This window comes from Mytilus californianus, unplaced genomic scaffold, assembly GCF_021869535.1.
Source record: "Mytilus californianus isolate M0D057914Y unplaced genomic scaffold, xbMytCali1.0.p SCAF_14, whole genome shotgun sequence".
In the NCBI taxonomy this organism is placed as follows: domain Eukaryota; kingdom Metazoa; phylum Mollusca; class Bivalvia; order Mytilida; family Mytilidae; genus Mytilus; species Mytilus californianus.
The window spans coordinates 34,618,309-34,643,614 of NW_026262626.1; the positions used below are offsets into that span (position 1 = coordinate 34,618,309).

The 25,306-nt window shown below is 32.5% G+C and overlaps 2 protein-coding genes across 3 annotated transcripts in view; both read left to right on the plus strand.

The window, feature by feature from the left end:
- The window catches only part of LOC127724749 (uncharacterized), a 185,055-nt gene that overhangs the window by 17,298 nt on the left and 142,451 nt on the right, over positions 1-25,306 (plus strand). The gene's annotated exons all lie outside the window — the stretch shown is intronic.
- LOC127724664 (USP6 N-terminal-like protein) overlaps positions 3,038-25,306 on the plus strand; it is a 55,130-nt gene continuing 32,861 nt past the window's right edge. The window contains exons 1-9 of one of the 2 annotated variants that reach the window (XM_052231700.1): positions 3,038-3,144; positions 14,454-14,503; positions 14,967-15,049; positions 18,741-18,826; positions 19,262-19,304; positions 20,559-20,639; positions 21,415-21,522; positions 23,300-23,409; positions 24,864-24,978. In XM_052231700.1, coding sequence (XP_052087660.1) covers positions 14,494-14,503; positions 14,967-15,049; positions 18,741-18,826; positions 19,262-19,304; positions 20,559-20,639; positions 21,415-21,522; positions 23,300-23,409; positions 24,864-24,978 — 636 coding nt within the window. In that variant the 5' untranslated portion in view covers positions 3,038-3,144; positions 14,454-14,493. Of the gene's footprint in view, positions 3,145-13,388; positions 14,292-14,453; positions 14,504-14,966; positions 15,050-18,740; positions 18,827-19,261; positions 19,305-20,558; positions 20,640-21,414; positions 21,523-23,299; positions 23,410-24,863; positions 24,979-25,306 lie in introns of those variants that run through there. The other variant, XM_052231701.1, reaches the window with a different exon arrangement.

A 25,306-nucleotide genomic window follows, 5' to 3' on the forward strand; every position in this document is an offset into this window, starting at 1 on the left:
ATAGTTCCCAAAACATATATTGTCCTCATAATTGGAAATAAGCCTTACTGAGCTATATTCTAGGTTAAAGTCAGCAGGGTAAAAATGTATTATAGTGATAACTGGGACTAATAGATAAAGGCCGGGGACATGCAACTAACTTAATTTTCCAATTTCATTGTCCCGCAAAGTTCATTTGTATTAGTCTCAGGTAACAATCACATTTTTCTTATTTTGATTTTTGTTTCCAATTTTATGTGATTTTTTTTTATTTCTAAGTCTGTCATTGTTTATATGTGTATCTTATTGCTAAATATATCCATGCAATTATCATGTTACTGCTGAAAATTAACAAATTTACACCTGTTAGACAATCACTAATTATAACAGCAGAAAACTTCATTTCATTACATTACTCTTAAATATGCGTTTACAGTTCATTTACCTACAAGAAACAAATCAAATCCATATAGAAATAAGGAGATGTGGCATGATTACCACTGAGACCGTCATCTAATAGTAAAATTTCGATAACACTCTCTACTATAAATGTTTCTGATGTTTCTGTAGTACTCTCAACGAAATCAAGAGGGTGGATTTTGTCCTGAGCAAACCACTTTCCCGAAACAAATTTGGCATCATCAGGCATTTTATAGAAATCTGATGTGATGACAATGTAAAAAGGACTAGATGTAGACCTTTCAGTGATATCACGTTTAAAAACACATACTGTTGATCCCTTGCTATAGATTACATTTCTGGTTTCCTGGATATCAACTGTAGTACATCCACTTTTAATTTTGAAAAAATTAGCTCATGAACATCTGGAGGTTTCCTTAAATAACAATTCAAAGGAAGAGTTCCTGGGTGGTATTTGGTGCTCATGTTTCTTACCTTTAATTGGTGAATACACAGTCCGTTTTCTACTTTCCATTATCTCATTGCATTTATTTTTGTGTCTGAAAGTTTTACTTCTTTGAGCTGAGACGTTTCCTCCAGAGAATGATAATTCAAGCAATAACTTGAAAAACTTTTCATAATGTGAATACCCACTAGTATAATACAAGAAACACACCTGTGTGATTTTTTTAAATAGTTCTCGTACACAATTTGAAAATCTGCGAGCGAATTGTATCATTAGTGGTGTGTCGTCGATTGCTCTCGTCTCAGAGCAAAGATTTTTAGCAATGGTTGTGGATGTACTTTTCAGCGAGAATTTTGCCTTTAATAAAGGTTCTGTTTCATTCACAACATCCCTAAGACTTTTCAAAGCAGTGATTAACTGTGAAATATCATGTTTCGTCTGCATTGAATTTGCACCACCTGGACCTTGAAGAGCATGTTTTTCTGATGTCATTGTTTTAATCTCAATGTCACAAAGACAAAGAAAGTCATCAAAGCTAATTAATTGGTTTAGTTTAAATCATATGAAGGCCAACCCTGACAAGTTTCAGGCAATAGCCATTGGCAAGAAAACTGAAAATAAAAATATTTCTTTTAATTTAGATGGCAATATCATACATTGTGAAAAAGAAGTGAAATTACTTTGTGTAACAATTGACTATCAACTTAAGTTTGATGCCTATATTTCTAATATTTGTAAAAAGGTATCAAGACAGTTACATGTACTTAAACGTACATGTATTGGTAAACATTTAACGAAATTAGGTAAACTTACTATCTATAATTCATTTATCATGTCAAATTTTAACTATTGTCCAGTAGTATGGCACTTCTGTGGTGATTGTAATACTAGAAAAATAGAGAAAATACAGGAGCGTGCCTTAAGATTTATTTATGAAGACTATTGTAGCACTTACCAGCAACTGTTAATTAAATCAAAACTACCAAGTTTAAAAATCAGAAGAATTAGAATGATAGCAATAGAGGTGTATAAAATTATAAATTAACAATGTCCATTATATTTACATGAACTTATTGGAATTAAAAACTGTACTTACTCTTTCAGAAATAACAATATAGCAGACTGTTCCCAGGGTAAGGACAACTACCCATGGGCTACACTCATTCAGATATGCTGCCGGAGCCAAACTCTGGAACGAACTGCCGAATAAGATGAGGGAAGAAATGCCTTTGGGTCAGTTCAAAAGTTTGGTTGGTAATTGGGAGGGCAGTTTGTGTCAGTGTTCCTCCTGCAGATCTCAGTGAGCTGTAGATCACTTTTTTTATCTTGTATACTCTGGCTTTTATATTTTGTTGCATACTTTTTTATTTGTGTTTTAAATGCTAGAACTACTTTTAGTGCTCTATACATTATAGCTATTGCATGAATGTTAGTTTGTCTGCATTTTATGTTTGCTTTATATGCTTTAATTTGCCTTATTCATTGCTATAATTTGCTGTGCTTGATACCAGTATTTATGCTTTGCATGATGTGCTTACTGTTTTATGTGTTTTATGTCTTGTGCTTATCATATATATGTATGTCGGATAAAAGCTCTACAGAGCTTATATTGTATTGTTATATGTATACCCGACTTTTATGCTTTATGCTTTATTTAATGTCCGCTAGTCTTGAAATAGCATCATCTATTGAGAAGTTCTGTTTGTCTTTAATTAACCCAAATATTGACTATTTTTGGCAATTTTATCAAGTGAGATGTAAATATTTCTGTACTTTACTTTAAAATTCCACTTTTTTTTTTCATGTTCAAAATTCAATATCCCTAAAAATGCATCAATATCCCATATCCAAGGACGTATAATATATATACGTCATTGCCCATATCCATTTATTTTTAGAACAAATATCCCGTATCCCTAAAATTAAAATGCCAAATATCCCGTATCCCAATATACCCAATACAAGCCTCGTTACTGGATCTAGATCGTTATTTCAATTACGATTTACTGTGACCAGGTGCATATACGAAAGACCAACAGCAGGAAAAGAAAATGCCCCTTTGTTTATTAAAAGGAAGGGATGTAATTGTATGTAAACGAATCAAATTATAAACGTTGACAAGCTTTTTAAAAAAGCTTTTACTTAATTCTCAAAACCGTAAGCGGTTCAAGTGAGTCACGTGATTTTAGGTGTTTCCTGTTAAGCAAGAAAATCACGAATATAGGAGAACGAATACAAAATTCAATTCATGCAGTGAAAATCATGAGGTTTTAGCTAATACATCACTGTGTTGATACAATGTATGTTGATAGTTTTGAATAAGAAAAGACAAATAGATATTAAACGCCACTCAGATGTATTATTTACGAACAAGACTGACAATGTTCAGTAGTAAACAGTATGTTTTTAGTAAATGTAGCTGTTAACATAATTTACAGGTTAAGCTACTGTTCGCCCTGACTGTGTCAGTTGTCTTCTATGTAGTATTGAAGGTACTTCAATTTTTACAATTATTAAGTTTTACACACACGCAAGTAGGATTTGATCAGCAGTTAAATATATACAAAAATATATCGGAGTCAATAGTCTTTAGATGACTTTTAAATGCATGCATTTTCCTATGCTACAATGCTTCTGTTATTACGTCACAGTAAGGACATACAACTCAAATTAAAGAAAAGCTAAATACACGAAATAACATAAATCTTAACAATATTGCAAACATAGAAGAACTTACAATGGACCAACTTTGGGACAATTTCAAAACAATGGTATTGAAAACCATAGAAGAGTCAATTCCAACTAAAATGATAACACAAAACAGAAACTACCATGTGTTAATAAAGAGTTAAAATCACTTATTAGACATGTTAGAAAAAGGAATAAATTGTTAAAAAAATGAAAGACTCGCACAATAAAATTAGTAAACAGTACAGGGACACAAACTACTTCAGAGAGAGACGAGAAAAGCCTACTGGACATATTTAGAAAACATCATTTGCTATGATGAAAGCTTAGAAACTTCACAAAAACAGAAAAAGTTTTGGAATTACATCAGATCCACAAAAAAAAAAACAGTTCAGGAGTTGCACTGTTAAGATCTGAGGGCATGCTGATAGATAACACAAAACAAAAAGCTGAAATAATAAACAATATCACTCTGTTTTTACACCTGAAAATGATTAAGAACAAATTTATACCTAACTGTTAGACAACTATCCATCTATGTCAGAAATACATGTAACATCAAATGGTATGGAAAAAACTTAAAAAATCTTGATCCATCTAAAGCTACAAGTCCAGATGAAATACCAGCACGCATACTAAAACAATTTGTATCTGACTTTGCACCACATCTCATTTTCATTTTAAACAAATCTTTTTTGAAAGGAGATGTACCATCAGACTGGAGACGGGCAATTGTAATTCCTATATTTAAAAATGGAGAAAAATACCTAGCCAGTAACTAAAGGGCTGTCTCCTTGAATCCGGGTCCGTTTGCCCCAATTCACGTTCGCCCCCTTTCACTTTTGCACCCCACACGCTTGCACCTTGAGTCTGTTCACCCCCTTTTTATTTGGTTTTCGTGTTTAAGTTAGTGTATTCCTATAAATAAGTTTTTTTTATTGTTTCAAAATAAAGTGACATCATAAAAACATAACAGGTTTCCTTTAGTGTTTTATTAATTATTTTGACGAAATGAATCATGATTAAAAAATTGTCATGATGATCTTGGACTATAATACAATATATGGTGTCCCAGTGATGATCAAAGCAAAGTTCGTTCATTTAAGACTGTAAAAGAAAGGCGGAAGATACCAATTCTTCACTGAGTTTACTAATACCAAGCTGACTACATGCAGTATTAACATCTAGTTGTAACAACAATCATGATTTTAAAACACAGAACAATTATACCAAATGTGGCTTTGTAAATACATGTACCAAGTTACAGTAATCATACATAATTAACATTTAATAATTTTAAATTATCAAATCACCAAATAAAATATTTCATTTAAAAATCCTGAATTTTTATTCATGAAAGTTTTAATATTTTGATAAATACATCTGAAAAAACACCCAGTATCTAAATAAGAATAGGGTGCGAACAAACCCAGGGGGTGAACATGTTGGGTGCGAACGTGTAGGGTGCAAACATGTATTGGGAGCGAACGGACCTGATACCTGTCTCCTTAACCTGTATATGCTGCAAACTGTTCAAATACATTGTACATGTTGTAGTAAGTAACATCCTAAAACATCTGGACACACATGACATTCTAGTGGACAATCAGCATGGCTTCAGAGCAAAACACAGCTGTGAAACACAACTTCTTACATTGACTGTATTTTATACACAACAGCAAGATTGTACCATCCTACAAAATGACTTAAACTGCCTAGCCAAATGGGAACAAACATGGGGTATGCAATTCCACCTAGAAAAATGCAACTCTCACACAGTAACAAGGTCACAGTCACCATACAAACATGACTATGTACTAAAAGGCCACATTTTAGAATCCGTCAAAACAGCAAAATATATTGGTATTACCTTATCCTATAAGAAAATGTCATGGGATACCCATATTAACAACATCACTGCTAAAGCAAATAAGATCTTGGGCTTTTTAAAAAGAAACTTAAAAATTAATAAGGAAGAAACAAAAATTTGGCTTATAAATCTATGGTACGATCAAACCTAGAATACACCCCAAAACAAAAAAATAATATTGAAAAAATACAAGGAAGGGCAGCACGTTATGTCACCAACAGGTACCAAAACACCAGTAGTGTCATGTCCATTATTGACCATCTTAAACGGAAGTTATTTGAAGCTCGCAGAAACATTAATCGAGTAACAATGATGTACAAAATCACAAACAAACTTATAGCAGTAGATCCAAACCTTTACCTTTCACCACGGCCAGTAAAATACACCAGATTCAGCAATCCCTTACAACATCAAACATTCAGCACCAGAACAGACTACTTTAAGTACAGCTTTTTCCCATTCACAGTTGTAAGTACTGTGGAATTCACTTCCACAAAACAGCATCAGGCTTCAGCATTAACTCTTTGGAGTTTAAAATACTGATCCATAGTCCATGAAGTCAGTATATTGAGATATCTACCCTGTTTGTAAATATATATAAATGTGTTTATTTTTAACTTTTGCACAAAATTATTTTTGATTATTGCACTCATAAATTTTTTATCTTTTAATAAGTGTCTGTTTGCGATGCGTCAATCCATCAGCAATGTTCTGATGGATCGTCGTAGATGTAGGACAGATTGTTCATTGACTTCATTTATGCTGATTGACCTCGGGTCAACCTGTGTTAATTCATGTATATAAAAAAACAACTCAAGATTGGTCTATTAGGCAGCCCTGTAACTCTATACACCTTATAGCTATTTATTCAAATCCAGGTAAGTTCTAAAATTACAAAACTTTTTCATCCAGTTGAAGCTATGTGGGGGCCCTGTTTAAACAATGTATTATCATATGACAATGAGGGTCTTTTGAAAACAAAACTTTATGACAAAAGATATGATTTCAGCTTCCCAATTGTGAATTTTCCATTTCTATGTAGCAACATTCCAGCAGCGCCTGCATACAGAGTATACATCTCCCAGTTGATATGATATTTCAGGGCTTGTATTCCCTATCATGATTTCCTTGATAGAGGGTTGCTGCTCACAAGGACGCTATTAGACCAAGAGTTCCAAGTGGTGAAGTTGAAATCATCAATTCGTAAATTTTATGGACACCATCACGAGTTGGTTGACCGTTATGGAATATCCGTTTCACAGATGATAGGTATCTTCCGCCTTTCTTTTACAGTCTTAAATGAACGAACTTTGCTTTGATCATCACTGGGACACCATATATTGTATTATAGTCCAAGATGTTCCAAATGTCGTAACAACAACCCCTTCCCCTTTTCCCCGAATGTGATCTACCGAATTAGACTTATTACCGGGTTTGAACTAACATGAACAACAAGACGGGTGGCACATATGGAGCAAGATCTGCTTACCCTTCCGGAGCACCTGAGATCACCCCTAGTTTTTGGTGGGGTTTTTGTTGCTCAGTCTTCAGTTTTTAATGTTGTGTATTGTGTACTATTGTTTGTTTGTCTTTTTCTTTTTTAACCATGATGTTGTCAGTTAATTTTCGACTTAAGAGTTTGAATGTCCCTCTGGTATCTATCGTCTCTCTTTTACCCATGAAAAACATCCACTCAGAGTTTCTTCAGTTTAAATTAATAACTAACTAGTGAGATCTCATATATAGTTACAAATAGATTAAGATAGTGCTAGGCTTCACAAAAATGCAATTTTTTTATCTCATCTAGTTTCAACATGTTCAAATACTGTTGCTTGAAATATTTCAGACACCACTTCACTATTTTCCTCACGCAGTGTTCCAGCTAGCATGAAATGGAGGGGCGCCGCGCCCCGCCCCCGAAATTTTGCGCCCCTCTGCCTTTTTTAAGCGCCCCTGCGCCCCTCTGTGCCCTTTTGAAAAAAGTTTAGACAACGATCTTTTTTCCTCATATTGTCGCCATTTTGTTGAGTTCTTTATACACACACTTCATTAAGACAACAGATTAAAATTGTTAACACTTGTTACCTGTATATAATCACCTATTTGATTAGAGTCAATTACTTAAACAGGTGAAATTTACGACCCTGTCTAATCCCTTTGCCCTGAAGCACCAAACATCCAAGTTAAATGAATTGATTTTTTAACACCTGACGATGCAAAATAGAATTTATAAAATAAAAGTGAACGATGTTCATTTCTATTGTAATTGTTATTTATAAAATAACGTTCATTAAAAAAGAATCATTCCAATAGTATATTGTAAATCGTCAACACGCAAAATGCCGACGAAAAAAAGAAAAATTGACCAACTCGAAAATGACAAGAAGAAAATATCAAAGACATGCCAGTCTATTACATCTTTTTTTCAAGAATAATGACCATCAAAGGTTAAAAAATAATTTAATTCTTTACCTTTATGAAAAATCGAGAAGAAGAAAGGTTTCTATCAGATATCGCAATTGTTCTTCTATTGTAAATTCCGCCGATTACGGAGCACTCGAAAGTCCGATTTTTATATCATTTTTCTTAAATTGAAATCCGTTTTGACTAACTTTAATATTGATATTATGAGATATGCTCAACATGAAATATACGGATATGCATGTTGAATTGATAATAAACTTTCAAAGTCGAATTAATTTATTATTGTGCCGATTACGGAGCTCTCGAAAGTCCGATTTTTGTATCAATTTTCTTATTGAAATCCGTTTTGACAAACTTATTGATATTATTAAATACGCTCAACATGAAATTTACGGAGATGCTTGTTGAATTGATAATAATCTTTCAAAGTTGAATTAACAAACTTATTTGTTGAATCAATCTATTTCTCAAGATCGAAATAAAGACAATTGTCTCATTGGCACTCTTATTTAAATTCACAACCAAACCTTCACAATTTTCAATGTATGTAATAGTATAGAGTATTTAACTTAGCTACATGCTTGCTAAAAATATGTCATTATGTGGTAATATTAAGTATTTGATTTTTTTCAGGAGAACGCGCTAAAGTGCCCTTTTTTAAAAACGCGCCCCTCTATTTTCAAATCCTAGCTGGAACACTGTCATGTTAATATTTTTATGCTTGGCTGTAACAGTAAAAAAATGGATATTGGTCATATTGGTGACTAATACAGGTAATAATATTAAATGCAATTAAGCTTGTGTCACTAATCATGCTAATCACCTGATGAAGTCTAGGTTAGTCTATGGAAAGGTATATACTATGAAATTTAGAGCGAGGGGCTTGCCCTGAGCTCTTAATTTCATAGTATATACCTTTCCATAGACTATCCAATTTAGCACATATTTACAACTCGAGTAATCTTTTAATTGGTCTATTGATAGTTTATTTTGGCTGACTACTTGTATCACAGGTGTTTGTAAAACGGAGCTCATTAACGAATTTTGTAAATCTACTCACTAGTATCATTGTAAAATATGTGATTTCAAAAGGCCCATTACTCCAGAATGAAAAGATGGTAGCTGCTGGTGTAAGTATGTTAACTGATATAAAGCGGTGTTTTACTATACATGTTCTTCTTACAAGGTAAGATGACAAAACAAATTGACCAAAAGCAGGCAATAATTAAATTGCAGTGGAAGCTTTACATGTTTTGAAAACATTTTTTAATTTCACAGTAAAACTAAAGCTATAATAAATTTGAAACATATAGATAGTTTGTCCCCAAAGATATAGTCTAGCAGATAGGCATTAAAAAGCAACTACAAATAGATCAGAGACTAAAGGTTTTGTGTTTTTTTTTTTTATTAGTTCAATGTAAAAACTAAAAGATTTATCAGAATATGTTTATATATATATATATACATGATATAGGTGGCACATTATCTTTAGACATAATCACAGTTTTTCAATTCATGACATCGTCCTGAACATGCATGAAATATTTGCCACTGGACATTAAGCAACCAATAATCAATAAATCAATCAATTCATGACGAAATAGATCACTTTCCTTAAGAAAGCTTAAAAAATTATCACCAAGTTGCTTTAATTTTCCTTCACAAGGTTTCATAGTACACACTTTTTTGTGTACAAAGTAATTGCATGGATGATACATTATCATAATTTTAAGATATCGTTGTACTCTAATCAAGGTATAAAGAACCATATGTTTTACCCTTTATTTAAATGATAAAATTTGCAATTGTCAAAAACATTTTTTAGATCCAAAGATTTTAATAGCAGGATATTTAAAAATCAATGTGAAAACTAATTACAAACTATTTAATTTAATTTGGAACACAGCATTTTATTTCAAAATAGCCAGTGGCAATTTTTGTTTTAAATATCTTGATTACGATACAATGAATCTTACCCTTGTGGTCATTCATGCGTAGTTACTTAGTACACAGGAAAAGTATGTACTATGAAAATTAGAAGGAAAATATAAGCAATTTGATTGGACGAGAAGTTGTAAGTATGTGCTAAGTTTACTTATTTATGGCTTTCACTTTCTTTGATTATTGAACAATTTGAATCTCACTGATTCACTCTTATTGTCATGCAAACAAATTATGAGTTGATTGACCAGTATATGTGTTGATCATGGGGTCAATTTTCAGTACAGTCGATTCCGGTTATTTGCATAGCCTATTTGTTAGACATAATTATGCAATTATAGGGAATATACTCTAATACAATTGAAAACAATTACTATTATATAAACCGAAAAGAAGTATAAGTTTTATACTTACATCTTCAAATGATCTTTTTTAAAAACTCATAAAATTCACGGCTGTCATTCGGTATATTGAGAAAAAAGATCATTAAAATAAGTAACATTTTCGATGAAATGATGAACATGATGAAGAGCAATCTGACTTTTGTAGTTTTGTAGAAACTGTGATATTTTAAACTCTGATTTTTTAAGATACTGTTCATAATGATGAACCATTTTGACAGACAGGTTTTTTTTCTTCAAAATTTGTCCTTATAATTCATTTAATTAGATTATTCCATATTGGTATTTTAGTAGGTTTCTCTATATGAATTAGATTTTGAATAAAAAAGCATTTTCACCTGGAGAAAAGATAAACGCGCTAAACATCACACACATGCATGTAAAGTTTTCATAAAATGTTTGATGTACAATTGCTTTTGGTAAATATTTGTCATTAAATACATTGTTTTCTCTCGGAATAAAACAATTACTGTCTTTTTTTTGGTAAATATGTGGTTTAATTGACTTTTGAAAAAACTGGTATTCGCTTCGGCTGTTGGCCTCAGTCAATACCAGTTTTTAGAAAGTCAATGAAACCGCATATTTACCTCATCAAAAGACAGTAATTGTATATTATCTATTGACCTTGCATGTATTTTCTCAATAAGAGTGACTTCACAATCCCATACCAGATACCTCTAACTTTAGTTTAAGTGAATGGATCTCTATGAAATTTTACCATAAGGTTCAATAACACATAAGGAAGGTTGAGATTGATTTTGGGGGTTATGGTACCAACAGTTAAGGAATTAGGGGCCAAAAATAAGCATTTTTGTAACTTCCAGACATAACTTGTGTGTTAGTGTATGGATCTCTCAGACATTGTACCACAAGGTTCCATATCACACAGGGAATGCTGGGATTGATTTTGGGGATAATTGCCTCCAAATTTTAGGAATTAGGGGCCAAAAAAGTGGCAAAAAACAAACATTTTTCTAGTTTCATGACAATAACTTGTGTGTAAGTGTATGGATCTTTATGAAATTGTACTACAAGGTTCCATATCACAAAGGGAAAGCTAGAATTGAGTTTGGGGGTAATTGCCCAAAACGTTAAGGAATAAGGGGCCAAAAATAAGCATTTTTCTAGTTTCCAGACAATAACTTGTGTTCAAGTGTATGGATCTCTCTGAAATTGTACTGCAAGGTACCATACCACAAAGGGAAGGCTGGGATTGATTTTGGGGGTAATTACCTCAAAATTTTAGGAATAAGGGGCAAAAAAACAAGCATTTTTCTAGTTTCAGGACAATAACTTGTGTGTAAGTGTATGGATCTTTATGAAATTGTACTGCAAGGTACCATACCACAAATGGAAGGCTGGGATTGATTTTGAGGGTAATTGCCTCCAAATTTTAGGAATTAGGGGCCAAAAAGGGAAAAAAAAACAAGCATTTTTCTAGTTTCAGGACAATAACTTGTGTGTAAGTGTATGGATCTTTATGAAATTGTACTATAAGGTTCAATATCACAAAGGGAAGCTGGGTTTGAGTTTGGGGGTAATTGCCCTACAAGTTTAGGAATTTGGGGCCAAAAAACAAGCATTTTTCTAGTTTCCAGACAATAACTTGTGTTCAAGTGTATGGATCTCTGAAATTGTACTCCAAGGTACCATACCACAAATGGAAGGCTTGGATTGAGTTTGGGGGTGATGAATCATAAGGGGGTTCAAAAAATTGGGGGGGGGGGATATTTTTTTCCTTTTTTTTCTTTAAAATTTTCCATTTTAAATTGGTTATTTCAGATTTATATATAAAAGCAAATAATAATGATATGGTTTGATTAGGTAAATTAAAAATTTCTAAGTTCTTAGACCACATTCATTCTGTGTCAGAAACCTATGCTGTGTCAAATATTTAATTACAATCCAAATTCAGTGCTGTATCAAGCTTGAATGTTGTGTCCATACTTGCCCCAACTGTTCAGGGTTCCACCTCTGCAGTCGTATCAAGCTGCGCCCAGCGGAGCATTTTATTAACAAGTGTAATAGTCATGATAGTTAAGCAGTTTCTTCAAGGCTAAGATACAATGTACAAATGTATGTCACTTCCAATTTCGATGAAAACGAACAACAATGTTCAGTTGTGCTGGCAGGTTTGATACAGCGCGGTTCGACTGTATGTTGAAATTTAACATTGCTGCAGATAGACTGGAGTATAAAACATGTCTTTTGATATCAAATACCTGGTTGACGATACAAGGTGCTATTTTGAAATTGGAAAACATGTTGTTAATCACGACCTCAGATAAGTCAAACAGTTATGTTGGGTCCCTTCCACTTATTGAGGTTAAACTGTATGCATTTTGCTATTGAAATTACACACAGGCAAGACATCTCTGTATCAACAATTTATCTCTCCATAATTTTTACTGCCATGATGCATAAACTGAAAGTTAGAAATAAGGCAGAAAGAGAGAGGGTATTGTTAACATCGCTTAAAGATCACTAAAAATATAGTTTGGTGAAGTTCTTTGACAACTTGAAACACTAGATTCTTTGATGATTCAGCTTTTATTGTCTTAGAGTGTTTTAAGTGATTTTACGTTAAATTAGATAACATGGATAAGAAAGATACATGTAAAATCAATTTGAGTTATTGACTGTAAGCAAGTAGGTAAAGTAAGAAAAAATCAATTTAAGTTATAGTTATTTTTTGGAAATAAGAATTGATCATCATTTAAACTTAGTATATCTGGGTTATTAATTATGGTACATATGCATGGATATAGTCAATTGTAAAATTATCAGCAGATAAGTTAATAGGTCATGTAATTGAAAATGAAAGAATGTACAAAAAAATGTGAAACTGTATTCAATCATACCACATCTCCTTATTTTTATATTTACTATTGATTTTCAAAGGATCTTCAGTGAAAACTGAAATTAATTTTTTTAATTCTAAAAACATGAACTACATGTTATACAGTTTATACACTTAACAATGCTTTATAGTCTGGTAGAGAAATATTTTAGGGTATTAAAATTGTTAGCACCAGCATCTTAATGAAAAATCTCAGTCAATGATAATCATGGTAATTTTAAGTGTTTATTGTTATAACATTGTAAACAATAGTGAATATAGTCCAAGATTTATGGAACTGTCACTGACAAATGACTGAAATGAATTGAAAAAAATCTTTGAATGAGACTTGGAATGTTAGATGTTGGTAAAAAGGTACATTTTTTGTGAAAAAAATTATAATGATTTTTTGTCTACTAAATCTTATTGCTGACTGGACATTAATAAAATTAAAATAAAAGTTGTATATTACAACTTCATTTATTCCTTTAATTATTCTTTGAACAGGTCTATATCTGGTTAATAAGTAACAATATAAATTGGAGTCATTTGATGGCCACTACATTATTGGTTATGGCCCTAGGTATTTACTATTATCTAAAATCCAAAATACATTCATAGGTAGTTTAGAAACACAAGGAGGTATTGTATGGCCAGATAATTTCTTGTCTGTAACAACTAGGTCACTGTTTTGTTAGAAATCTGAAAATAACTAACATTTTGGCAGACCTGGCTTGCCTTTAATCATGTTAATAATTCCTAAGCAAGATCTATATATATATAGATTCTACCACTGCATCAGTGATCAAGTGTGATACGATACTTATCCACTCGAGACAGTTAAATTTTCAAATTTAAAATGCAAGGCTTGCCAAGCTTTTTAAATATTTAAAATTTAACTGTCGAAAGTGGATAAATATCTATTGCACAAGCTTTGGTGGTGTAATCTGTTTCTCTAAGGAAACCAGTTTTGTCAATCCTCTCATGGTAGTATTAAAATCGTAAAAAAAAAGAAAAAATAAGGGTGGATTCTTTAACCAAGAACTAAGCCAAGATATTATTAGTTTTTAGGAAAGTAATTTGAATTTGATGTAATTTCCTTGTTCTTTTTGTCATATAGACTTAAATTATAAATTTAGCAATAAAATAGTTTTTTTCTTCTTAATGTAGGACTTGTTATGGAAGAAAGTTGTGAACCTGTGGCCTGGCGTATCCAATTCTTAGTGAGAAGCCTGTTTTATGTATGATAGATACTTGTTACTTTCCTGAATTACAAAAAAAAAAGTAAATATAAATCTTCCTGTTCAGTCAATTTCATATAAGAGTTGATGAAGCATGTCAAGTGTCAAATGAGTGTTCATTCCAGTTATTATAATTTATATACATCCCTAAATTTAGATGTATTTCCTGGATAGTAATTATCAAATGATATTTTTATATTTCTAGGTTTTATGATTATATGGATCAAGGATAACCAGAGTACAGAATGAGTAGTGGTATGTATATAGTGTTATTATAAATAGATAGTAAGCATGGTAAGGAAAGATCAGTAATAATACAAAATTCAATTGGCTTAAACAAAAGACAACATGTAGCATTTCCACAGAGATCATTTGACCTTTCACCTTCAGTCATGTTTCATTGACTTTGAATATATGTTTTGCATAGTTTACATGTTAAAATATTGCCATATTTTTCCAACATTTTACAGGCCAGTCATATCTCTGTTTCAACAGTTTATTTTGATAGTTTCTAAATTTATACATGGAAAAATTAAGAAATCTATTATTCTATGTTGTAAATCGTGTCAGTCGTACGCTTTGTCAGTGTTAGTTAACTTTACGGGAAATAAAAATGTCATGTCTGTGGATTTTTGAAAATCAGTAAGTTAAGAAATTTGAAGAATTTATGCATTAAACATTTGTAAAAATATTGAATTCCTATTATATGTGTATATAGGCTCGTCCCCTGTGTATGATCAGTATGAACAGATAAGGCAGGCTGAGAGGGAAAGGGCAGAGATCGTTGGCAGATATGACAAGGTAAACATATTAAATAAATCTCTATTAGGGAGATTTGACATCCTAAACTTTATTAAAGAATAGAAAAAAACTTTGTTAGAGACACTATTATGAATAGTTTTTAGTTCACCTGGCCGAAAGGCCAAGTGAGCTTTTCTCATCACTTGGCGTCCGTCGTCAGTTGTTAACTTTAACAAAAATCTTCTCTGAAGAAACTACTGAGCCAAACTTGGCCACAATCATCATTGGGGTATCTAGTTTTAAAAATGTGTCCGATAACCCTGTCTGCCAACCAAGATGGCTGACATGGCTGAAAAATAGAACATAGGGCGAAAATGCAAGTTTTGCGTATTATTTTGAAACACGCTATGAAAAGAGAAAATCTGACAAGGGCAAAAATGTTCGGAATGATAAGCTCTACCTGTTGTTCATTTAAGTCAAAACTGTCAGGAGTCTTCTTGTAGGAGTTATTGCCCTTAGATGATGAATTTTACCATTTTTAGCTCACCTTGCCTAAAAGGCCAAGTGAGCTTTTCTCATCACTTGGCGTCGGTTGTCCATCGTTGTCGTTAACTTTTACAAAAATCTTCTCCTCTAAAACTACTGAGACAAATTATATCAAACTTGGCCACAATCATCATTTGGGAATCTGGTTTAAAAAATATGTCTGACGACCTCGCCTGCCAATCAAGATGGCAGACATGGCTAAAAATAGAACATATTTTTTGCTTATATCTCTGAAACTAAAGCATCAAGAGCAAATCTGACTGGGCAAAAATGTTCATCAGGTTAAGATCTATCTGCCCTGAAATTTTTCAGATGAATCAGACAACCCGTTGTTGGGTTGCTGCCCCTGAATTGGTAATTTTAAGGAAATTTTGCTGTTTATATTGGTATCACGTCGTCGTCCACGTCGTCCGAAGAAATTTGGTTTCCGGACAATAACTTTAGTATTAGTAAATAGAAATCTATGAAATTTAAACACAAGGTTTATAACCACAAAAGGAAGGTTGGGATTGATTTTGGGGGTTATGGTCTCAACAGTTTAGGAGTTAGGGGCCAAAAAATGGGCCCAAATAAGCATTTTTAGCTCACCTGGCCGAAGGGCCAAGTGAGCTTTTCTCATCACTTGGCGTCCGTCGTCGTCTGTCGTCGTTAGCTTTTTACAAAAATCTTCTCCTCTGAAACCACTGGGCCAAATTTGACCAAACTTGGCCACAATCATTATTAGGGTATCTAGTTTAAAAAATGTGTCCGGTGATCCGGCCAACCAACCAAGATGGCTGCCATGGCTAAAAATAGAACATAGGGGTAAAATGTAGGTTTTGGCTTATATCTCTGAAACCAAAGCATTTAGAGCAAATCTGACATGGGTAAAACTGATTATCAGGTCAAGATCTATCTGCCCTGAAATTTTCAGACAAATCTGACAACCCGTTGTTGGGTTGCTGCCCCTGAATTGGTAATTTTAAGGAAATTTTGCAGTTTTTGGTTATTATCTTGAATATTATTATAGATAGAGATAAACTGTAACAGCAATAATGTTCAGCAAAGTAAGATCTACAAATAAGTTGTCATGACCAAAATTGTCAGTCGACCTCTTTAGGATTTATTGCCCTTAATAGTCAATTTTTAACAACTTTTTGTAAATTTTTGTTATCTTTTACAAAAATCTTCTTCTCTGAAACTACTGAGACAAATTTAACCATACTTGGCCATAATCATTATTAGGGTATCTAGTTTAAAAATTTGTCCGATGACCCCGCCTTCCAACCATCATGGCTGACTTGGTTAAAAATAGAACATAGGGGTAAAATGCAGTTTTTGGTTTATATCTCTGAAACTAAAGCATTTAGAGCAAATCTGACAGGTGGCAAAGATGTTCATCAGATTTAGATTTATCTGCCCTGAAATTTTCAGACGAATCCGACAACCCGTTGTTGGGTTGCTGCCCCTGAGTTAGTAATTTTACAAAAATTTTGCAGTTTTTTTTATTATCTTAGATATCATTATAATATCTAATATCTAATACTATTAATTATGATTTTAACCTTATTTTACATGATTTCCAAAGCATCAGTAAATACAGGTGAGCGACACAGGCTCTTGAGAGCCTCTAGTTCTAGTTTCCGGACAATAACTGGTGGAACAGTGTATGGATCTCTCTGAAATTATACCACTAGTTTCCATACAACAAAGGGATGGTTAGGATTGGCTTTGGGGTGTTATGGCTCAAACTGATTAGGAATTAGGGGCAAAAAAGAGAGAAAAAAAGAGGGTGTCCTGGTTAATGGACAATTACTTAAGTACAATGTTGTGTTTGAATTACCTCCCTTACACTGCTTTTAAATTATGTGTAAAGAAATGTTGTATTCTCTTGAGGTGATAAGCTGTCAATTTATTTTTTATACGACTGCAAAAAATTTTTGCGGTCATATATTGGTATCAAGTTGTCGTCTGTGTCATCGAAGACATTTGGTTTCTGGACAATACCTTTAGTAAATGTAAATAGAAATCTATGAAATTTAAACACAAGGTTTATAACCACAAAAGGAAGGTTGGTATTGATTTTGGGGGTTATAGTCCGAACAGTTTAGGAATTAGGGGCCAAAAAGGGGCCCAAATAAGCATTTTTCTAGTTTCCAGACAATAATTTGTGGAACGGTGTATGGATCTCTCTGAAATTATACCACAAGTTTTCATACCACAAAGGGATGGTTAGGATTGGCTTTGGGGGGTTATGGCTCAAACAGTTATGGAATTAGGGGCAAAAAAGGGGGAAAACAAGGGTTTCCTGGTTAATGGACAATTAAAAAAAAGTACAATGTTATGTTTGGATTACCTCCCTTACACTGCTTTTAAATTATGTATAAAGAAATGTTGTATTGTCTTGAGGTGATAAGCTGTCAATTTAATTTTAGAAGTTACTTTTTAAAAATGCTGATTAAGGAATAATAATTTTAGCCATGATTATGTATGTCATTTTCTATTTTAAGACTTTTATGATGTAATTAATTGGGTAATTATGGTTGCAAACTCCATTGGAAATTTAAATTGAGATTATCACCATATTAGGTGAAAAAAAAAATTGGAGGGTTGGGGGTAAAAAAGAAATTGTGAGGGGGTACAATTTTTCAAAATCTTCAGGACTCATTATTGGAGTCGTTGCCTTTAATGATAATTTTTAACGTTTTTTTCCTATTATCTTGAAAACTATAATAGATAAATAGAAACTTTAAACAGAAAAAGTTATCAGCAGGATGCCAGGATAAGATCTACAAATATGCCAACATAACTGAAATTGTCAGTCAACTCTTAATAGAGTTATTCCCCTTTAATGATGACTTTTACTAAAAAGTGGCCATTGTTGAAGATGCAGGTGAGTGACACAGGCTCTTTAGAGCCTCTATTTTACATCTTGCTTTATGTCAATCAATTCAGTTAAAATGGACAACTTCAATAATTTTGAAGGAAAACTTTTTTCCCCCTCTTAAATGTCTAATGGTTACAAAAGAATTAGTATGGGAATCATGAGCAATCACTATCAAGCTAATTTAGAAAAGTGCCATTTTATATATTTTTATTCTTCAACCATAAATTTATTTGTCTTTACTCATACTGAAAGAAGAAACATATATTTGTTATTAATTCAGTGTATTATCAGTATTTAATTCAGTGTATATACACATGATAAATGAATTTTCCTAAACAGGGAAGAGAAGAAGGAGCACAAATTGATCCATGGGAGGACCCAACATTTGAAGTGTATCATGTAACAGATAGATATGGATTTATACAGTAAGTAGAAATTTAAATAACCTGTTTTCTATTGTTATGATAGTTTTATGATGAAAATGAAAGCAATATTGAAATTGTAACAGAACATAAAATTATTTGTTTATTATGCTAGTGTCTGATTACTACACCATATTTTTATAAACAATCAATTTCAATTGTATCATTAAGTGACTGTATGCATGACTGTTACTAACACTGTTTCCAGTAAAATTGTAAAAATAATAAAATAGAAAAATTCATTGATATAATTAGATATTGATTGTAAAAGTAACTTTGCTTTAAAACAATACATGTTTTCAAATCAGTTTTGTTTATCAAGCTTTTAATTAACACTTTTTAAGGGCAAAACAAGATATATTGTTTATAGCTCTAATGTTAATTTGTACTATTTTACCTTTATATGTTTATTGCATCTGTTGTCTGTGAATATTTCAGTGACAGTAGGTTACCAACCCAAAGAGATGCTGCTGAAATAAAGGTAAACATTATACTGGTGGTTAGTTATATCCTTTGTGTATAACTTAATACTAAAAGTATACTTAATTTTGTACATTGTATGTATATGTAATGGAAGACATATCATTATGTCATTCATTGAGTATGTAAAATTGCTTGTCTGTTTATACCTAGAATTCTCATACATAGTAAAGAATGAATCTAGATTATATTATGGGATGAAGAATTAATAATTAACTTAGAGTTCTTTACAATACTGACCAACATGACCAAGTATTGATACTTTGTTGACTTTCACCCACCAGTCATGTGGATAGTATACAAACACATATGACTGATATCTGATTAACCAATTAAAACTAATTCTGGTAGAAAAGTTTTGACTAACCAAGTATTGCTGGAATTTAGTATTAGCCTATAAAAAGAATGAAGACAAATCATCCTCAGAAATCTGTGACAGTTGTTGATTAAGTGATAATGGACAACCAGTATCACCACTACCTCACAGCCATATTTTACAATGAAATATGTAGAAAAAAATTTCTAAGAAGGTCTCAACAAATTGAAACTAAACAATCTTGACAGACATGCTTGGTATTTTTTTGCTTAGGTGCTGCCTTGAAATAGAGTTGTTTCTTTGGTGCCTTAAAGGTGGACTAATTATACACCCATGCTGAAAAGTAGAATGGGTATACAGTGTTTGACCAATCTGTCATTCAGTTATTTTGGTTTCTGGATGCTTACACAAAATATATATTAGATTGCAACATTACTTGGGGATATAAGGTCACATATAATGAGAGGAAGATCCAGGACCCCTATTGATATTGAGGTCACTAAGTCTAATGTCAATGTCATAATTACTAAAAATGGACATCTGTTAATCTTTTTGGCTTCAGGATGCTTACTCAAATACTTTATATCAAATTACAACATTATTGGATATATGGTAACATATAATGAGAGGAAGTTCCCTAGGCTATTGATTTCTTGGGTTACTTAGCTGCATCCTTCATGTCCTTGATTTCTGTTATCAAACATATGATTTCTATGCAACAGCCATAATTTTCTAGTATAAAACTTATAATACAAATGCTTAGCTACTTTCTAAAACATTGGATTTGATTCAGTGAGTGGTTTCTGAACTTACACCAATCATGATCCATGTCATAGTGTTTTCAATGGTTTAGTTGTCTTTAGCAAGTTAAATTAATGCTTGCATGTTATTATTGTATGAACAACTTCATTTTCTTATTTCAAATTGAATTATTTATAGGCAAAAGAAGTGGAATCAGAGAGAACCAAGAAATGGCTGAAGATGATGAAAAGCTGGAAAAAATATTATCCTGGAGAGAAGGTAGACACAGTAATGAATAATATGTCTCTCTATAAATGTTTTAATATCTGTAACTACTGTGCATTTCTAATAAAGATTAATTTCATTAAACTATAATCAGATAAATTATTCTCTTTTCCATTTCTACTATTACAGCTTGAGTATCCTGACTTTGTCAGAATAAAGTTGTATTCTAGTGACCACTCCTGTTCAAACCACAGATTTCTATAGGAATTTTTATGCCCCACCTACGATAGTAGAGGGGCATTATGTTTTTCGGTCTGTGCGTCCGTTCGTCCGCCTGTCCCGCTTCAGGTTAAAGTTTTTGGTCAAGATAGTTTTTGATGTAGTTGAAGTCCAATCAACTTGAAACTTAGTACACATGTTCCCTATGATATGATCTTTCTAATTTTAATGCCAAATTAGAGTTTTGACCCCAATTTCATGGTCCACTGAACATAGAAAATGATAGTGCGAGTGGGGCATCCGTGTACTATGGACACATTCTTGTTGATAATATAGGAGAAGGTTTGAAGCAGTTGTATATCCAAGATAAAAGAAAAATTAATTCTTTGTTTTGTATGTAGATGAGGCATCTATATTCAAGATGGTGGCACCCATTGTTGATCCATTTAACACTGTCTTTCTATATATAGTAGATATTTGTCGAGCATAAAAGTATTGAGACCATTCAATGAATTAATTCACATTCATGAAGAGTGAACGTATATATAATCCATGATAGCTAGTCATAGATATTGTACATATATGTAGAGTGTTTGATTAATGTTTTCAGATGACAAGAAGGATTTACAAAGGAATACCAGATAGTTTGAGAGGTGAAATATGGGCAAGACTACTAGATATCAACAAAGTCAAAGCTGAACAAAATGGAGTCTATAGAGTATGTATAAACAGGGTTCTTAAACAGTCATATTTTCCAGGATTTTACAAATTTTATAAATTTTGACCAGATATGATATTACTGTCAGAACAAAACCAAGCAGAATTTTTTGTTTGAATAAAAAAAATTAAAATTTGGGCAATGTATTTGGCTAGAATATTTTGCCTTACACTTTTTATGTCCCACCTAAGAAGGTAGAGGGGCATTATGTTTTTCGTTCTGTGCGTCCGTTTGTTTGTCCATCTGTCTCGCTTCAGGTTAAAGTTTTTGGTTGAGGTAATTTTTGATGAAGTTGAAGTCCAATCAACTTGAAACTTGGTACACATGTTCCCTATGATATGATCTTTCTAATTTTAATGCCAAATTAGAGTTTTGACCCCAATTTCATGGTCCACTGAACATAGAAAATGATAGTGTGAGTGGGGCATCCATGTTCTATGGACACATTCTTGTTTAAAGTTGATTCTCATGTTTAACTAGTTTGCAAATAGATAAGTTTAGCAATAAGTGATTTAGTTCAATATCAAATCTGATTAAATTTAAAAAGGTTTGAGTGAAAAATGGACAGCACCACTTTATTTACATACACACAAGAATGCATGTATGTATATGTGTAATACTTGCATATCTATGATTAGTTTATACATAATCTTAAGTGTTCTAAATAAAAAAAAAAGGTTCTGTTATTTTATGTTTGTGTGAAGTGTTTACTTGAAGAAAGAATGGAGATGAACTACATAAATGGTTGTCTTATTACCAATCATAACACATCTCACCTTTTTTGTCTCGCCTTGACAGAGTCAATAAGCAAGATTTAGGTATGCTGTTTCCCACTGTGACAGATGCGTAAAAAATTTCTAAAATTTTGTGACTAGGTCAGTTAAGGTGGAACCACGTGACCAATCAATGATATTTGGTAAGAAGTTGTAAAGCATTGGCACGTCTCATTTTTCATGGAGATTATTTTGCTCTGTCCCCAATTAAGTAAAGTATTGCTATTTTAATTTAAATCGTTGCATTTTACTATCAAAATATCAAAAATATCTCTGTGTTAGCAATTTATTAATACCATAACTTGTGGGTGATTGACAAAATATAAACAGGTTTCACATAATTTCTCTGTTTCATGATTTTTCTTGTCCAGGATTCTAAAATGTGAGCTTTGAAAACAAAAATATACATTTAAATCAGAGTGTATTTGTATTAGAACAAGCTTTCATCTACTGGTGCAAAACTGAAAGTGCTTATTTCGACAATAAGAATAAAAGAAAATTATCTCCTCTGTCTTTGTATAGCCGCAGTTGACAATGAAACAGCATTTCAAACACAGACAGTTGCATTTCCCAAAATTAGACTGTACAGGTTCTACCTTAATAGATATTATGAATTATCTCCTATTGTAGTTCGCTCTGGCTTTATCAAAATATTTTTCAAATCATCAAGATAACTTTTGTGCCCATCAATTTTCATATTGCTTTTGTATATAAACATTTCTTAAATTGATTTTCTCTTAAGGTTTTGAATGAATAAAAGATTTTCCTTAAGTTGTTTATCAACAAGGCCCTGGTTAGATTCCAAAGTAATGACAATTACAGTACCAAACAAATGTGTGTATATAAACAACAAAACAGAAATATTGTAGCTGCAACTAACATTAGAACGTCACATACAAATAGGAATTTCTTCTTGGCTGAATCAGATGTTATTAAATAAGTGTAAGCCCTAATAATGATGGTGTTTTATAATATAATTATTAAACTATAATGTTTGTTTTCAGAAAATGAAGATGAGGGCACGTGCCAAATCCCCAGATATAAGACAGATAGACTTAGATATTAACCGTACTTACAGAAATCATATAATGTACAGACAAAGATACAGCGTCAAGTAAGTAACTGTGTGGTTTGAAATGTACAGTCCAAGATAATGCAGTGTCAAGTAAGTTACTGTGTGGTTTATAATTGTCAGTCCAAGCAAATACAGTGTCAAGTAAGTAACTGTGGTTTATAATGTTCAGTCTTAGCAAATGCAGTGTCAAGTAACTGTGTGGTTTATAATATAAAAATAAGGAGATGTGGTATGATTGCCAATGAGACAACTATCCACCAAAGTTCAAATGAAGTGGATGTAAGCAATTATAGGCAACCGTATGGCCTTCAACAATGAGAAAAATTCATACCGTATGGTCGGCTATAAAAGGCCCTGACATGAAAAATATGAAACAATTCAATTGAGAAAACTAACGGCCTAATTTATAACAAAACAATTTATGAAAAACAAATATGACAGACATGAACCAACAACAACCACTGAACTACAGGCTCCTGACTTGGGACAGGCACATAAAGAATGTGGCTGGGTTAAACATGTTTGTGAGCGTTCAACCCTCCCCTAACCTGGGACAGGGGTGCACACTATTGATTTTTCAATTTTCAAATTTCCTGTGCCTACCTGAAAAAAAGCAGGAGATTCAAGAAGGGCTAATAATAGACCTAAGAATCTAGTGCTTTGTTAATCAGGCCAAAATACTACAAATTTCACGTATGAATAGTTGTGATATTACTATTATTACAAAATTACTTCTTTTTGGAAATTCACATTAAAAATGACATACATGTGGTTATGACCCCTTAATTTTCCATGTTATGTGTTGTAATGTTAGTTTTGGTCCTATTTTCCATAATTTATATCAGTTTTTTGCATAATTTATTTGGCCGCTAGCCATCCCTGGTTCAAAACAATTTACGTCTATTGATTACATATCAACATTTGCACCTTTTGAATACAGAACATTTCAGATCCGAGGTTGCAGCCAAGGTTTTCCTCAAGCTTTTATGTCCAAAAAATGCACAAAATCAAGAGTTCTCCCCAGGATTTTTGGAAAGCACAATGGTAAGCGTGGGGACAAATTAAAGATATGCATCAAACACAGTTTGAATCATGTGGCGACACATTCTGTCTATCCTCTCTTCTTATGGACAGCTCCAATAGAGTTCTTTTTATATTCATTAAGTTTTAATTATTTGAGTTTTGTTTTGTACTGTGTTGTAGGGTCATGCATTAACAAAATAATGAATAGGAATGAATTCTTCAATGTAAGTGTAGAAAGGACAGGGTCCTTACAGTAATAAATCTATTCATTTTCCTCAATTTATTTTAAAAACTATATTGTCTATTTGGGGTTGTCTAATTACTACCGGGTATCTTCATTTAGCGGAAGAGAAATAAATTCACTGTCTGATGCATATGTAACTTCTTGTGATGAGCCAAAGATAAAGCTATTTATTTTTTGCAGTGTCTGGCAGTTCAAATGACAATTGTCTGTATTTGTTTACTTACAGCCAGCAAGCTCTGTTCCATGTTCTGTCAGCATACTCCATGTACAATACAGAGGTTGGTTACTGCCAGGGAATGAGTGAGATAGCAGCTTTGTTGCTTATGTATCTAAATGAAGAGGTACTGGTTATTTATATCTCAATCTCAATGGACAGATTATAATAAAGAAGGGCACAAATGACTGATTAATGGATTGTTAGTTGCTACCTTATAGGCCAGTGGCAATTAGTTCATATATGTGTAGGACAAAAAAAGTGAACAATGTATAAGTTCATAGGATCTGAAAACTTGTTCTGTAAAGTGAAAAGCAGGTTATATTTACTGGATGCCATTACATGGGTTAGACTACAGGGCTCACTAAATACCTCTAACCCAATTATCATGTCAGTGGCAATTAAGCAATCTAGTTAGTATTTGATAGAGTGAACAGTGTCTCCAGAAATGTTTA